The 17,007-nt window shown below is 42.8% G+C and overlaps 1 protein-coding gene across 5 annotated transcripts in view; it reads right to left on the reverse strand.

Annotated features, from left to right (window-relative positions):
* FAT1 (FAT atypical cadherin 1) overlaps positions 1-17,007 on the reverse strand; it is a 122,336-nt gene that overhangs the window by 54,159 nt on the left and 51,170 nt on the right. For all 5 annotated transcript variants that reach the window (XM_026508654.4, XM_026508651.4, XM_026508652.4 and 2 more), the window contains exon 3: positions 13,051-13,365. In XM_026508654.4, the coding sequence (XP_026364439.2) occupies positions 13,051-13,365 (315 nt within the window). The remainder of the gene's footprint in view (positions 1-13,050; positions 13,366-17,007) is intronic.

Below are 17,007 nucleotides of genomic sequence, written 5' to 3' on the forward strand. Positions count from 1 at the left end.
GTCCACGGTGTACTACTGAAACAAAGCCCGCGTTAAGTTTGTTACGCTACCAAAGAACGACAAGGACTAATCAAATGTATGGAACACCAGGGAGGAAACACAATCAGGACTTATTCTCATTTTTTAAATGAAGTATTAAAGCCAGGAAACAGTGAGACAGGGAAGCAGGAGACAGTTACTGTCGAATGCCACGTAGCATATGCCTGTCCCTCAGTAAACGGTTTTCCACGGGACATTCTACCTTACAGATGTTGCCGACCAGCTTTAAGAAAGGAAAATGTGGTGGGGCGCCTGGGTGGCTTAGTCGTTAAGCGTCTGCCTTCGGCTCAGGGCGTGATCCCGGCATTATGGGATCGAGCCCCACATCAGGCTCCTCCGCTATGAGCCTGCTTCTTCCTCTCCCAATCCCCCTGCTGTGTTCCCTCTCTCGCTGGCTGTTTCTCTCTCTGTCAAATAAATAAATAAAATCTTTAAAAAAAAAAAAAAAGAAAGAAAGAAAGAAAGGAAAATGTGGGGCGCCTGGGTGGCTCAGTCGGTGAAGCATCTGCCTTCGGCTCAGGTCATGTTCCCAGGGTCCTGGGATCAAGCCCTGCATCAGGCTCCCTGCTCTGCGGGGAGCCTGCTTCTCCCTCTCCCTGCCGCTCCCCGTGCTTACAGGTTCTCTCTCTGGGTCAAATACATAAATAAAATCTAAAAAACAAAAACAAAAAAAGAAAGAAAAGAAAGAAGAAAATGAAAATGTTCTCAGAACGAGGCTGATGACTGCAATTTACCAAGACTGCAGCTCCAGTCCTGAGGACCACCGCGCCGTGGGCAGACAGGGTGCCACAGGCAGAAGGGAGGGAAACTAGACCAAACACAGCATTTCTCTGTCCAAACTTTAAAGACTCTCCAACAGGTGAAATGAAAATCATGTGAATTCCACCAGTTTTTAAATCTTTGTCAACTGTCAAGCGAGTCTGGAAAGCAGCAACCACACTTGGTACCACGTGTGGTTCTAGGAGGGACAGAATAAATGAACACGGGCTGGTCCTGGCCCTCAAGGCCCTAAACCAAGACCGAATGCACCCAAAGCAGGCAGACAAACACCCATGCTGAACAGACAGAGTGGCCTCGGAAAGACGGGGAGGGAGGCTGGGCATTGCTACCCCAGCCCCATTCTAAAAATACAGATGGCCCTCCAGGCCAAGAGAACTTCCCATTTTTCCCAGACTTATCGCTCAACATCCCTCCCCTCAGAGCTTCAGACTACGAGCTCAGGGAACTCTGCGGGACCGCGCCGTCTTTATTTAGGTGTTCGAAGCGCGCGTAACTGCAGCCTGTCGAGAGCCCCTCCGGCTGCGGCGACCATGTGAGCGGCTACTGTTTGTCACTGCAGTCCTGGTGCCGGCAGGATTAGGCTCAGAGCCAGAAACAGAATTCTATTCATAGGCTGTCAAGGCTGCAAAGGTGCTCGGAGCTCACTCAGTTCAAGTTTGCAGAGTTCCAGAGAAAACCCTCATAAAATGAATCAAACGACCGCTCTAAAGTCATGCACAGATAGTGGCTGGGTAGGAATTTACACCCTGACGTCTCCAAGACCTCTCTTCTGGCTCTAATGCTATTTTACTAGCTGTTTCTTGTTGAAACCTCATGGTATTAAAAGCTAAGATAAACACAAGATCAAAAGCCAAATGCAATTTATTGGGAACTGCCTTTGACATTCCTATAAATGTCAGATACAGCAGAGGTAGAGAGGGAAAGAAACCCAACCCATTTCATGAGGTTCACATCACGTTGACAAAAAAGGCACGTACGTGGACAATCTGAACATACTGGTCCTTAAGATAATTTTAACAAATGACATTCAGCAACATATGAAAAAACAAACAAACCAGAATATCTCTTAATAAATCTTATCCTAAGGATTCAAGATTAACAGATTTTAGGAGGAAAAGCATTATATACTTCAACATGTGCAAAAAAGGCACTGAATAAAACTTTACTTCTTTCAGACTCTTTTTTTTATCTCATTATAAAATAAAAAATAAGCAGGAGGAACAGGTAAGAAAGATCTATAGATTCTTCTTTAAAATATCTGCATATCTTTGGCAAAAAACTATAAATAGGTAAACCTTTTTTTTCCTCCTTAAATGAATCCTGCCTTTGCAAAGTGGCTGGCCCTTGATTTCCTCCCTTTGTGGCTATCAAATGTTACCGGAAACCCCTGGAAGTTGTTTGCAGCTGTAGCTACTTCCTATTGCACTTTGTTCGGCCTCCGTTCCAGCCACAATAAAACGCCATTGACTTTGAGGGGGAAAAAAAAAATAGTGGCCGTGTGCTACTGGACTAGAACATGGATGTGTGCCCAGCATACCTGCCAACCTGTGAGTCGCAGAATTTTAAGTCTTGACCACGCATTAGGGATTACTACACGTAAACTACACAGACACACATGCACACATACATGGATCTAATTATATAAACACCACCACATCTGTCATCAAATAAACATGTCTCATACTGGACTTAAAATAATTCTACACTAAACAGTCCATCCTACATGTAAATAAATGAATGAAAAACAGGGCCCTGTATAAAGTTGTCCTCTACAAAGCATAAGAAGCTGTGTTCTGGTACTTGGAGCCATGGATTTCTTAACTCAGAATGAGGGGATGGGGAACAAAAATGAAGGGAGTGGTCAAGATTTGGTAAGTATACATACAGTCAACTGTGAGAGCTGGAATTGCAAGCTCTGAAATATTTTTAACAGGATACACCAGCATCAAAAAAAAAGTGTGAAAATCTCAAAACTTGGAAATATTTTCTAAGGAGAAATAGTTTTTTTTTCTCAGACAAGAAGAGATCTAATAGTCTGTCATCAACTTGCTAAATCTTATCTGAGACTTTGACCCTAACTACTATTCCTTGAAGAATAATTTTAATAACCTCAAGAAGAAAAACACAAATTCTATTTTGTTAGTAGTCACTGCTTAGCAATGAGAAAAATTCTCAATTTTTACTTGATCAAATAGTCTACCCCTGAGAAGTTAACTAGTCCAACTAGTCAGTACATCAACATACCAGGAGCCAGAAGGGTTGGGGGCGGGCGGAACCACAAGAAGACTACTTTGAGACAGATGAAAAATACATGAAACTCAAATTTCAACGTCCATAAATAAAGTTTTATTGGAACAGAGCCATCCCCATTCATTTCCATTTGGTCTATGGCTGCTTTCACTCAGAGACTGGATGGCCTGCAAAGCCTAAAATATTTACTACCTTGCCCTTCACAGAAAAAGTTTAATGTTCTCTGCAGTACATGGTTAATAAAACTAAATTTAAACATCTAATGTTATTTAGAAACTTCGTGCTTTTTGGTCTAAAAATATTACAGAAATGAGATTAGCCTAAAAGGCAACCACTATGTCATGCAGGAATTCCTCAATACAAAGAACAGAGAAGGTACAGAAAACCTGGCTCCCAAACCACATTTACTTCCCAAACCCAAGGGCACAGCGAGTGAACGAGTGAACGTGGGAGGGGACTATGCTCCCAGAAGCAGCAGTTACGGAATGTAGGTCTTTCTGGCGCCAACCCCCAGGTGACCTTTACCTCTCTGAAGTCATATAACTATTTGTAAAATGGGAAAAATACAAACGGGGAAGACGGCCGACTCCTGGTACTGTCTGCAGTCTGGCCGTCTCACAGGGTTGCTTGTAAAGAGGAAGTATGTGAGGCTGCTTGTAATACATAAAGCACCTCATACGTAATAAGCCACACTTGTCACTGGTGCTCTGGCTCCTAACGAAAGTTTTGTTCCGGCTTATCTTAAAAGTGAGGTCAGGGGATGGTGGCAGGGTGGAAGAGGGGTCAGGAAAGATCAGAGGACAACACAGAAGGGGGCAAAAGAAGGGAAGGCACGGTTTGCTGGTTTCTCTTTGGCAGTCTTTTTCAAGCTCAAATCTAAAAGGTAACAAGCATGAGAGAGCCTGATGGAAATCAGTCCAGAGAGAGAGAAGCAGCAGGACTTACAAGATTCAAACTGTGCCATGTGCTCCAGATCCAATAATGAGAAAAGATCAGCCTCCAAGAGGTGAAATTTTAACTCTACAGAATTGACAAAGGAAAAGCTAAGAAAATAGCTGAAAGCCTCAAACTCGTTTTTAAACCATTTAAAATTCCAGTGGATGGAAGCGGATCCAACAGAAGTCGGAGCCGAAACCCTTTACTATGCACAGGCAGACACACAGAAATCACAGTCACACGCATATATTCAAAAAGAATGTCTCTACTTTCACTTAACATTTCTGATGCATTTATTTTTAACCATAAGAATGGTTTTCAGTGTATTTGTTCCCAAACAGGAAGATGCACATCAACAAATGAGAAGATACAAAAAATGTATTTACTAAACAGTGTAAAACAAGTGGATCAGCAAAATGAGTGGTGAAACTGACATGGATATGCACATATATTCCTATAATAATGCGGCAAAATCCATCGATCCATAACATCCCTTTCCTAAAGCACAGCATCATCTACTACTGTTAAGAGAAAAACCCAGGATGAAAATCACTATGCGTCTTATGCTGCTACCTGTTTAGAAAGAGAAAAAAGTATCTTCTTGCTTGTACAGGAGGGAAAGAAACTGCAAACGCCAGCTGCCTCAAAGCGTTTCAAAATGTAGGTTTTATTATTCAGGTATGGCGAGGCCAACAAGTCAGGAGACCAGGGTCACTGAAGAGACAGTCTGTTACAATTCCAAGAGGGGACGCATGCCACACCATAGCATAGCGGCCCAGGGATGCACCAGGTTGGCCGGAAGAAGGAACAAGGAGAAAGCTCGGGCGAGAGATTTTGTTGTGGGTTCCACAAGGTACAAGCAGCAAAAGCAGGTTTAGGACTGGCTGGTGTACATGACCTCAGTGGGCTCTGGAGCAGAGAGGGCTGTGCTGGCCGCCTGTTCCTGAGCCTGGGAGATGAAGGAGTGTGGACAGATAGGGCCTTGGATAGACAGCCGCTCTGCGAAGGAAGTGATTCCAAGTACGGGTTCTGGACTGGCTAGTGTGCCTATGAAAAGTCGATCTTTTGCTGTCTCTAGGCTAGTCCCGTGAGGGACAGTCTCTGCCCAGGTTAGGGAGGCCCTAGACACGAGAGCATCAAGGATACAGAACTAATAAAACAGTTAAGATATTAAGGAGGAAAACAGACCGTTTATGGAACTGAAAAGGAACAAAAATTTTCACTATTTTTTCATATCTTTTGAATTTTGTACTCTGAATGCATTACTATTCATAACCAGTAATGTAATTTATGAAGTCTGTTACATACACAGGCATGCACACACGTGTGCACACTCAAACACACACCTGCTTTCCAGTCTTGGTAAAGAGAACACAGTGATAACAAACGGTACCAGCCCGAACTTGAGAATCAACTTCTGGGCATCAGCTACAATACTGTGATACAATTTTGTGGACATACGTGTACAGTGATCTGTATTTCTACAAACTCTAGAAACATACCCCAAATGTTGCTAAGTTTCTGTTTAAGATAAATCTAGAAACTCAATTTTCACTCCTTACACACACACACACACACACACACACAAATGGTTAAGAAGACTCATACTACTTATCACATGAGATTTTAAAGGTATAGACGTATTTATGGCAGTTCTAAATTAAATAAGCCTTTTTTTTTTTTTTCCAATTAAAAAGCAATAGTTGAACTTCTGCTTCCAGCCAGGGGATCAGATTTACCCCCTACCAGGAAACAAACGAACAAAGCAGACAAAATAAATAACAGTTTACGGGACACCAGGTACCAGGCAAGACAGCGAGCCATCCCTGAGGTGGGAAACAAATGAGGCAAGACCTAGGAGTCTATTTACATCGAATTTTAGGAAATTTAATACACAGTGACCAAAAGCAGAAGAGCGGTTGTACGGGGATGGGGGGGGGAGGGATACAGAGAGGCCAGGGAATCTTTTGGAAGAGACGGACACGTTCACTGTTTGAGTGTGGGAGTGGTTTCACAGCTGTATTGCTGTGTCGAAACTTATCTAATTGTTGACTTTAAATATGTGTCAGTTATCCTTCAATACAACTTTTTAAAAATAAGGAGCACTACTTGCTTCGCATCCAAAACTTGAAAATACCAAATACATAGATAAGAGAATAAAACCATGGTCTTTTCTAAAGCATGCCCACGCACAAAAGTAACACTCCAAAATTATCTGCCGATTATGAAAGTAGCCTATCACTCCTCAAAAGTTAAATTGTTAACACTGAATAAAAAAGACCTTTTGCTCGGGTGGTTTCAGTTTCCTGAGGCTACTTGTGAATCATGAAACCTGTGGGGTGCACACGGGTCCCCACTGCTCAGGACCCCCCTTCTCCGTCCTTCACGGGAGAAGCTGTGAGGCGTCCGTCTGCAGGAGCCGGGGCTGCCAAGGCTCAGACAATCCAACATCTATGCTCTTGTCTGTCTCCCACGTGAGCAATGGCAGGATCTACGTCAAAAGAAGCAAATTTAACAAAGACTCTTAAAAGACAGAGAACTGATGGTTGCCAGAGGGGAGGTGAGGGGCAGGTGGGAGTGGAGGGGGTTGGGGAGGGATGGGGATAAAGAAAAGGAAATGTACCCTGAAATTGGACATAATCAAACAAAACATGTTACAAAAATTCATGGTGTCAAAGAAGTGTGTATGTCAGAAAAGGAAAACAGAACGAGTCTCTTCTGCTTGTTCACCCTGAGAAAGAAAAGCCCTGCCCCCCTACTTAATGCCGGAAGAACCATCCAAGAGGCAGAAAGTCACCTCCTGGCACCATAATGACACACAAAAACAACTTTAGAAGATTTAAAAAAATCATTCAAAAATGTTCATTCAAACCTGCCATTTAGAATCCAAAATTCAGAGTATCAAATCCAATCCTAGGACGGATTGTTTTTCAAAATGTCCTACTATGACACAAGGAGAAAAAGCACTGCCGACGTGTTTCCCTCTCTCCAAAATGACTTAGTGAGGTCGTCTGATTTAGATTTCTACAAAACGTTCTGAGGAATTACAGGCACATTCTTGAAAACAGGTCATTATTAATTAAAGTAACATAAATACCGGGGCACCTGGGTGGCTCAATCGGTTAAACGTCTGCCTTCAGCTCAGGTCACAATCCCAGGGACCTGGGATCGAGTCCCACATCGGGGTCCCTGCTCAGCTCAGTGGGGAGTCTGCTTCTCCCTCTCCCTCTGCCTCTCTCCCCACTCGCGCTCTCTCTTAAATAAATAAAATCCTTTAAAAAAAAATAACAAGTATTGTGTTTGAGCTGTTCTTCTGGTTTTGAAGGTTTTCTGGCATGTGTAGCCATTCCCCCACATGCTCCACTAACTTGATCTCTTGGCCGCTAATAATCACCAGGCCATCAAACTGTCCCCCAACATGATGTCCCCTAAGCTCTTCTCCAGCCATCCACTTTCACCACCTTCAAAACCAGCCCAGTAACTTGTCTAAGGAGCCTCATCCTCCCAACTACACCCACCCATCAGTCTGTTTCTCACCTCCTCCGGAGGCGTTCATCCGAGCCCAGGGCCACACTATCCTGTACGCACAGGTTTCCCTTTGCCATTTCACTTATGCAAACTATGAACTTTCGAAGCATCTCTTAGAGTGCTGTATACAGAGGAGAGGCTCAGTAAGTACTTGAAGGGAAAACAAATGACCGAATGGCAATGAATTTAGGCTTTCTCTAGTCTGCTGGACTTTCTGATAAATCACCAGGGCCCTAAATTGATCTTTAAGAGCAAGTAGATTCATTTTAGTCCATGAAATGTGTTTACCCTGGATCAATCTACTAAAATCTTGATTATCTCACGCACAGTGAGTAGAGCAAATGGAGCACATGCGAACGGAAGAGGCAGAGGCAACGTTCCCATAAATGATTCTGAGTGGTCTGCACTCTGCGTAGAGATCCCTCAACAGGAGTGCAAAAACGCTCATCACTACTCACGAGACGGAAGGACCGGGAAGCCAGTCGCCCGTCCCCCCATCCCAGAGGTGAAAGCCTCACTACTGCCCAGACCTCTTGATTTCCAGCCCAGTGATTTTCTCACTCAGCCATTAATTATTAAGGAACATGATTTAGGGTCTCCAGGTGGTGTTATGGTCGGTAAATCACGGGCACTTTCTTCTACCAGACTCCTTCATCAGCTTCCACAATCTGGCCTCCAGTAACAACAATCTACCCATTAAAAATAGGTCTGCTTTAAACGTTTTGAGCAAGATGTGTACTCTGAGGTATTGCAGTTTGGGCCCTGAAGATCACGCCCAAGGCTTCTGCTGAGCTGGGGGAACAGAATCATCTGGAGACAGGCCTTGTAAAGCTGTATTTAATCTTTAATAACGCCCAAGCTAAAACACACTTATTTCTTGATCTTTAGAGACTTTACGTGACTTGTGAAATCGCTAGACTTTACTCACCATACAGTTTGTAATATACTTCACAACAAAAACATTGTTGTGTTCTAACTATAGTTATTCCCCACTCTCATCTGTCTTCAACTCATAAAATAATAAAACCTCCTTGTAATCCTTATGAATTCGCTCCTGCCGTCTGGACAGCAGGATGCACGTGCTTCCCACCCAGGGGTTCCGGGGCGAGCTGGGTCCTCCTGGAGGGGATTCATTCTCCCCGAAGATCAAGAAGTCTCTGCAGACATCCCCTCCTAAGAGCTGTCAGAGAGAGAGCTGTAGAGGAGGCTACAAGGCCGCATTCATCACATTTCTGCGAGACACAACAGCAGAGCAGTGGTGTGGTCATTCCAGAGGCCCCAGACAGAACCACGGTTTCTTGGCTGCCCGCAGCAGCTCTAACCCACGTCAGGTCTTTACGCGTCTTTCTTCCTTCTCCTTAATTACACGTTACGCCCAGACCTGGAGTCCTGGCTCAGATATTCAAAAGGACAGTTACTGCTTGCTTGTTTGCCTGTCTCTTCCCGGAGGACCCACCCTAATCTAGGAGAGGGAGAGAAGACAAAGGAAAAATGAAAGGATTTTAAAGTCTAATTCATCAGTTATAAAATCAGAGGTAGTTCTATTCCTGAATTATCGCCTCGCTTTAACTTCCAGCTTTCTCGTTTCCCAGTTTGACTCCGAAATTCTGTGAAATTTTTTATAAACTTATCTTTCTGCTTTTATGTTTCAAAGTGCCTTCTAATTTTTTGGCTTCATTCTCTTTCATTTTATTTCGCAAAAATGAAGCTGAACTTGGTCACGACTTGTGCAGTAAAAACAGTACTCAACCAGGCTGCTTCAACACGGCTCTTGTGAATCTGATTTACAGAGGCCGATTCCAGTCTTCACGTTCCTGCGCAATCTCTTAATTCCAGCCCCTCTTCGTGCGCTCAGGCTCTGGCACCCTCCCACCAGCGCTTCCAAAACAGCTCGCAGATCCCGCTTCTCTCTTCTGTAATTAAATTTGTGGATGGCTCAATTATTCTTTTATTTTTTGATCTTTATTTTACTCTATTTCATCCTGATGTGCATCTTTAATCCCCATCCCCTATTTCACGCATCCCCCCACCCACCTCCCCTCCGGTGAACCATCAGTTTGTTCTCTACAGTTAAGACTCTGTGTCCTGGTTTATCTCTTTTTTCTTTGCTCATTTGTTTCTTTCCTTGAATTCCTCATATGAGTGGGATCACACGGTATTCGGCTTTATCTGACAGACTTACTTTGCTTATTATACTTTAACTTACTTATTATACTCTCCATCCATATTGTTGCAAATGGCAAGATTTCATTCTTTTTCGTAGCTGAAAAACACTCCTGTGTGGGTGTGTGCACACGCGCGTGCGTACACTACCTCTTCATCCATTTGTCTACTGATGAACAACTGGGCGGCTTCCCGTTTGGCTACTGTAGATAATGCTGCTATAAACATGGGGGTGCACGTACCCGAGTAAGTGTTTTTGTATCTTCTGGGTAAATACCCAGTAGTGCAACTGCTGGATCGCAGGGTATTCTATTTTTTAACTTTTTGAGGAAATTCCATACTGTTTTCCAGAGTGGCTGCAGCAGTTTGCATTCCCACCAACAGTGCAGGTTTCCTTCTCTCCACATCCTCGCCAACACCTGTTGTTTCTTGGCTGTTGATTTTAGCCGTTCTGACGGGTGTGAGGTGACAGCTCACTGTACTTTTGATCGGCACCTTCCTGATCATGAGTGATGTCAAGCATCTATCTCTTCATGGGTCTGTGGGCCATCTGGATGTCCTCTTTGGAGAAATGTCTGTTCACGTCTTCTGCTCATTTTTAAATTGTATTTGTTTGGGGGGTATTGAATTGTACCAGTTCTTTATATATTTTGGATACTAGCCCTTTATCAGATGTGTCTTTTGCAAATATCTTCTCCTATTCTGTAGGTTGCCTTTTAGTTTTGACTGTTTCCTTTGCTGTGCAGAAAGTTTTTATGTAGTTTGATGTAGTCCCAACAGATTAGTTGTGCTTTTGTTTCCCTTGCCTCAGGAACATATCTAGAAAAAAGCTGCTACGGCCAATGTCAAAGAAGTTACTGCCTGTGCTCTCTTCTAGGATTTTTATGGTTTCAGGCTTCACATTTAGGTCTTTAATCCATTCTGAATTTGTTATGTGTACGGTGTGACAAAGTGGTCCAGTTTTCCCAACACCGTTTGTTGAGGGGACTATCTTTTTGTTTTGGGTGTTCCTTCCTGCGTTGTCAAAGATCAATTGATCATACAGTTGTGGGTTTATTTCTAGGTTTTCTGTTCTGTTCCATTGATCTCTGTGTCTATTTTGGGGCCAGTACCGTACTGTCTTGATCACTATGGCTTTGTAATATAACTTGAAGTCCGGAATTGTGATGCCTCCAGCTTGGCTTTTCTTTTTCAGGATTGCTTTGGCTATTCCGGGTCCTGTGTGGATCCGTACAACTTTCAGGATTGTATGCTAATGAAAAATGCTGTTGTTCTTTTGAAAGGGATTGCATGAAATGTGCAGATTGCTTTGGGTGGTAGAGACATTTTAACAATACCTGTTCTTCCCATCCGTGATCACAGAATATCTTCCCATTTCTTTGTGTCATCTTCAATTTCTTTCATTAGTTTTTTTATAGTTTTCAGAGTACAGGTCTTTCATCTCTTTGGTTAGGTTTATCCCTAATATCTTATTTTGAGTGCCACTGTAAATGTCATTATTTTCTTAAATTCTCCTACTGCTGCTTCAAATACAACAGAAATAGGTTGTATTTCTGTACATTGATTTTGTATCTTGTGACTCTGCTGAATTCACTTATCAGTTCTGGCAGTTTTTTGGTGGAGTCCTTAGGGTTTTCTATATACGGTATCATGTCATCAGCAAACAGCGGGAGTTTTACTTCTTCCTTGCCAGTCTGGATGCCTTGTATCCCTTTTTCTCGCCTGACTGCTGTGGCTAGGACTTCCAGCACTAGGTTGAATAAAAGTGGAGAGAGTGGACATCCTCGTCTTGTTCCTGACCTTGGGGGAAAAGCTCTGTTTTTCACCATTAAGGCTGAAATTATTAGCTGTGGGTCTTTCATATAAGGCCTTTATTATGTTGAGAGATGTTCCCTTTAGATAAAGCTACTTTGCAGAAGGTTTTTATCATGAATGGATGTCGTACTTGGTCAGTTCAATCATTCTTAAATCGTTTTTAATTTTGTTAGAGAGTGTGCGTGCACACGTAGAGGGGAGGGGCAGAGAGAGAATCTCAAGCAGACACCACGCTAAAGTACTTCTCAAACATTCGAGATAAATCTTGTACTTAAGTTTACTCTGAACAACCAAGACAGACTCTATGAATGACAAGAGGTTTAAAAAACCAACATTTTAACATGCTTTTTAAAAGACAAAACATACACACTGATCTCTACTGGTATCTTTGTACAGCAGTTTTGGTACACAGACACTGACCTCAAGCTTCCTTCTACCTCAAGAACTGTTTTAAGTTCAACAAAGAACGTTACAAAGTAAGAACAGTACCCAAAAGGGACAGCAGAGACTGGTACGGAAGTGGAGACGACTCCCTTAATTTCGATTTTTGTGCATTACGTCCTTCACGTATACAACAGACAACCCAGGAACTGAAGAGGCCAATTCCGCTAGAATAAAGACAGACAGAATCAGCAAAGACATGATGGGGGAATGAACGTGCATTACAGTCAGTCTCCCTCTTCAGAGTTTTCTGTTAACCAGATTCTACTGAAAAGTACCGTACGCATCACTGAACCATCCCTGCATTCAAAGGCCAGTGATCTATCCAATAAGAAGTTTTCTTTCCTACAAATCAACTGTCCTCTCAATGTCATATGGCGATTCTGTCTCAACTGTGATCAAGAAATCAAAGAGTATGACACAAATGACAGCAACACGGAAGCTCTTTTTTTGTGACACGAAGCAAGAACAGTGGGAAAAAATCAGAGATGCTGTCAAATGTAAAAGAACAAAGATTAAAAGGTGACAAGGATTTTGGAAGAGGATTTTGGAGTCAAGGAGCTACCCCCTTACAAGCAGGGGGTCAGACCCTGGGGAAACAGAAGGAAAACTTGATGTATCAGTTCAAGAAAGTAACTAACTACTCCCAATTTGAAATCTGCTGAATCTTGATCCCCTACTGCCTACAGAGACCTAGCACTGCTCTATGAAAAAATTCTAAAACCACACAGAAAAATACTGTGAATTGTGAAATAAATTCCTTTGATAATTCTTCATAAAAAGCAGAGTTCAGAAAATTGGAATACTTAGCAGCAGAATTTGCGGTGAGTTTAAGATATATCACTAATTTAGGAGCTACTACTGAAACACTGTATTCGTTTTTTCACCTGAAAGTGAAATTCTACTAATGAGCAAAGCGATAAAGTAAGCCCTATAAAAACGAGTTCAAAGGGGGGAAAGAAAAACATTTGGACTAAATTCTCATCAGGAAATAAAGCCTTGTTTTGAATAACTCAAAAGGGAAACGATTTATCAAAATTAAGAAAAATACCAAGAAGTGTAAGCATGAGTGTTTCACAGAATACTATTACCACGTACCTGTTTTAGGGTGTACTGAAAAAAATCCTTGTGGATTTCCACTTGTAATTTTGTACATCAGCTTGTCATTAGAGCTAGAATCTGGATCGAATGCCTCTATGTGGACCACTGATACATCCTTGGGAGAATTTTCTATTATCTCTGGATAGTAAACAGGCTCTGACGTCTGCGGTGCGTTGTCATTGACATCCTCGACCTCTATGTAGATCTCGACGAAGGATGAGAGAGGCACGACACCCCGATCCGCGGCATAGACTGTGAGCCAGTAGTGGGGGGTGGACTCCCGGTCCAGTCGCTCTGCAGTCTCCACGACACCTGTGAAAGAAAGAAGACGACCACTTGTCAACAACCACCAACTGCCACGCTGACCAAGGGGCAGCCTCAGTAACAGTTCTCATGTCTCAAGGGCTTATGCGTCACTCAGAGCTGCATGACCTTGGGCAAGGTGCCTCACCTCTCTGCGGCTTCCTATAAAACAGAGCGGTATGTTTACAGGTTGATCAAATGAGCGAATACACACATTCACAATTGGAAGAGCACTTGGCACGTGGTACCGACTGTAAAAGTCGTTGTCAGTATTAGACGTCAGGCACTATGCAGAACAGTCTACAAAGAGTAGGTCGTTGAAGTCTCAGAACAACCCACTGAGATGGGCACTAAGAGCTCAGCTAATAGCCCAATACTCTGTGTTTCCAAAGATGAAATTTATGACCAGTTGAGATCTGCAGATTTTTCTAGAGGTCAACCAGGGACCCAGACAGAATCAAAAAGCCGTGGCCCAGATCAGAGTCCCCACCATCCAGCAGCCCCTGCTTCCCACACTACGTTCCCATGACCACTACTAGAGTTTAGATAAAGAAGCTACAGCAATGCTCCTTGACACACTGTGGTTTGGTAACACACACCCTTTACAGTGGCTAAGAAAACAGAGTACGGCATTTCAAAAATCCAGAATAAAGGTTTGCTCAAGTCTCTCGTGCACAGAATGAATCCCTTAGGCTCATGGCAAGACAACCGGTGTGCTAAAAATATAAATTCTCCCACGACAATATAAGTTTCACAAGGACAGAGGCCACATCCTTCTTGAATGCCAGTATAACATCTGACCCAGCCGTAATTATTTATTTAATGAATGAACAAAAATGAATAGATGCCTTAATTAAAGTTGGTACAGAAAGTCCTTCAATGGGGACCCAAACTAGAATACATTTCCTACTAAGTCAACCAGTAAAAGAGGAGTTATAGGGTTATAAAGAAAAGGTCATGTTCTAGCCCAGCCACTAAAACCAGTCAAAACCTTACTCAATCCCTGGAGTAACCACTTCTCAGGAGGAGGATAAAATGGAAATATCCATTACTCTTAGGCAAATCCCACCTTTTTATTTAATGGTGTGATCCTGTCCTTTGGCTTTCCCAAAATATGTCACTACATTTTTTCCTTCTGCATTAATCATTCCGAACGAATGCTACTTTTGGGGTTTCAACACTATGGTCCAGGTTGCACACTGGAACTCCTATAACTCTAGCATTACCGGTTTCTCATTTAATGCAAAATACTACAGGAAAAAGAACAAATGTCAATTTAATCTGCACTGAGACAGTATTTATCCCAACGAAACATAAATCTGTATTTCCTACTTTCTGATCACTGCGTAAATGTAAATCTTTGCTTATGTGAAGTAATTAATGTCACAAAGACTCATTTGTTTTGAATGTCAGATCATTATATCTAACACTTCCCAAAAGGTTTACAAGTTATAAATACCAAACTTAACTGAATATTAACATGTGAAATAGATGATCATGAAATGAGTACTGCTATTCAGAAAGCATAATTATTTACAACTGTTTCACTAATTCTCCATAAGCGCTCCGAATGGATCTGTAGTGCTCCTAGAAATAACGAACGAAGCCTCACAACTCTTCAATAAAAAGGAGCTAACTGGTCTCCCTATGCAGCAGAGGTATGGGCAGAGAAATTCAATGTTTTCCTGTTTGTCTGTTCCAAACACAGTCTATGCATACCCAATCTGTTCACTGTTCACCAAATTAGTAAAATTCTACCTGTTTTTAGCCTGAAAGAGCATCCTTAGTGACCAAGGAAAAATAATCTTTTCCAGTTTCTCTTTTCATCGCCCCCATCAAGGGACACAAAGGAAGTCAGGGAATAACAGAATGTTCTTTCTACTAGGATTGCATATTAATAAATGAGTGTACGTATGTTCCTCTGTGTTCTGCCATTAAAGTGTAACATAATTCATTTGACAGGTGAAGTATTAGCAAATCTCAGGAAGACAGCTACCTGGGGCTTGTATTCACCTCTTTCTGGTTCTAATACTCAAATAATTCTTGCTGCTATCGACTTTTTAAAACTGTGTCCCTCTAAATGTGATCTGTAGGCATTTAATAACAATGATAATTACAGAAACAAGTGTGTTCAGTGTTTACTACATGCCAGGTGCTATGACACCAGTCTTACATGCACTATTGTATTTGGTCATGACAGCCAACCCGACTACGTGTGCTGTTATTATTCCCATACCACAGATGAAAACCTTAGATTAAGAGAGATGAGGAATTTTCCCAGGGTCATAATAAATGGCAGAGCCAGAGTTCAAACACCAAGAATCTTTGACATCAGTGCCAACAAAAGGCCATCGGCCCATGGCAGTACGACAAAAGTGTAGTAAACAAAATTTAATGTGAAAACTCTAAGAAAACAAGTGAAACCTCTTATTCATTTTTTTACACGTCAGGATTCAGAAGGACTCTATTAAATGTTCATTCACATATAACAGCTTTCTCCAGTTTCAAGATGGAAGGAAAAACAGAAAACATGTATTCGCATTTTACAAACAAGTATATAACATAAAATGCAAATACAAGGTTTAAAATCACAGACAGAGCAGCTATTTCTTTTCCATCAAATTCTGCTTCGAGTCTAGTCTGTGAGCACCCAGGCTGCAGTGTTCAATTACGGGATGCCTTCTGCGGGGAGCTACTCTCCCCTATCACCTGGCAGCTAGAGGATCAACCATATCCTCTTCACGACCTCCTAGCCACCACGAGGACGGGACGTTTCCAAGTCCCAGGTAACTTCCAGATCTTACTCAACATTAAAAGCTAGAGAGCAGGGGGGTCTGGGTGGTTCAGTCGGTTAAGCGTCTGCCTTCAACTCAGGACGTGATCCCGGGGTCCTGGGTTCGAGCCCTACATCGGGCTCCCTGCTCAGCAGAGAGCCTGCTTCTTTCTGCCTGCTGCTCCCCCTGCTTGTGCTCTGACAAATAAATGAATAAAATCTTAAAAAAGGAAAGGAAAGGAAAAGGGAAAGGGGAAAGGAAAAGGAAAAAAAAGAAACAGCCCCGGATCAACAGTTACGGGGCAGAAGTGGGATCTGAGACTGTCTGACTCCGGAACTCAGGGTCTTTGCCACGGCCTATATTGTCATGATCGGGCCCAGCAACACGGTCACACGCTCCACACCACCAAGGACACTGGGGGCCACAAGGAGACACTACAAGTTCTCAATTGCTTAAGTAAGGGTCCTCCCCACACTTGAAAGACAATAGAGAGAGAGGATTCAAGGACTCTGCTTGGCCACAGACGTTCAGGGGCAGTGCCCATGTGCTATTCTAACTGCTGATTCTAATTGTAAGCACTATTTTAAAAGCAGAAAGTAGGTGGGAAAAGACCACACGTATGCAAAGCTCTTTTATGTTGTGCTCTTTCATCTGCCTGTTCAGTCACGAGAAGCATCTATCGAAGCCTCCCGGGCAGAAACTTGTGAAGCAGGCATAAAGCACCGCGTTGAGCTCTGCCTTGAACCTGGAAGAGCAGACCGCTGGGCCAGGACCGGCTGGAAGCAGTCTACACAATACGGGAAGAAAGAGCAGCAGACCTAGCGTTGGTGCCCTCGAAATCAACAACGGTAGACCAGCAACCCCTCAGCACCCCAAC

Source organism: Ursus arctos, unplaced genomic scaffold, assembly GCF_023065955.2.
Source record: "Ursus arctos isolate Adak ecotype North America unplaced genomic scaffold, UrsArc2.0 scaffold_27, whole genome shotgun sequence".
In the NCBI taxonomy this organism is placed as follows: Eukaryota; Metazoa; Chordata; class Mammalia; order Carnivora; family Ursidae; genus Ursus; species Ursus arctos.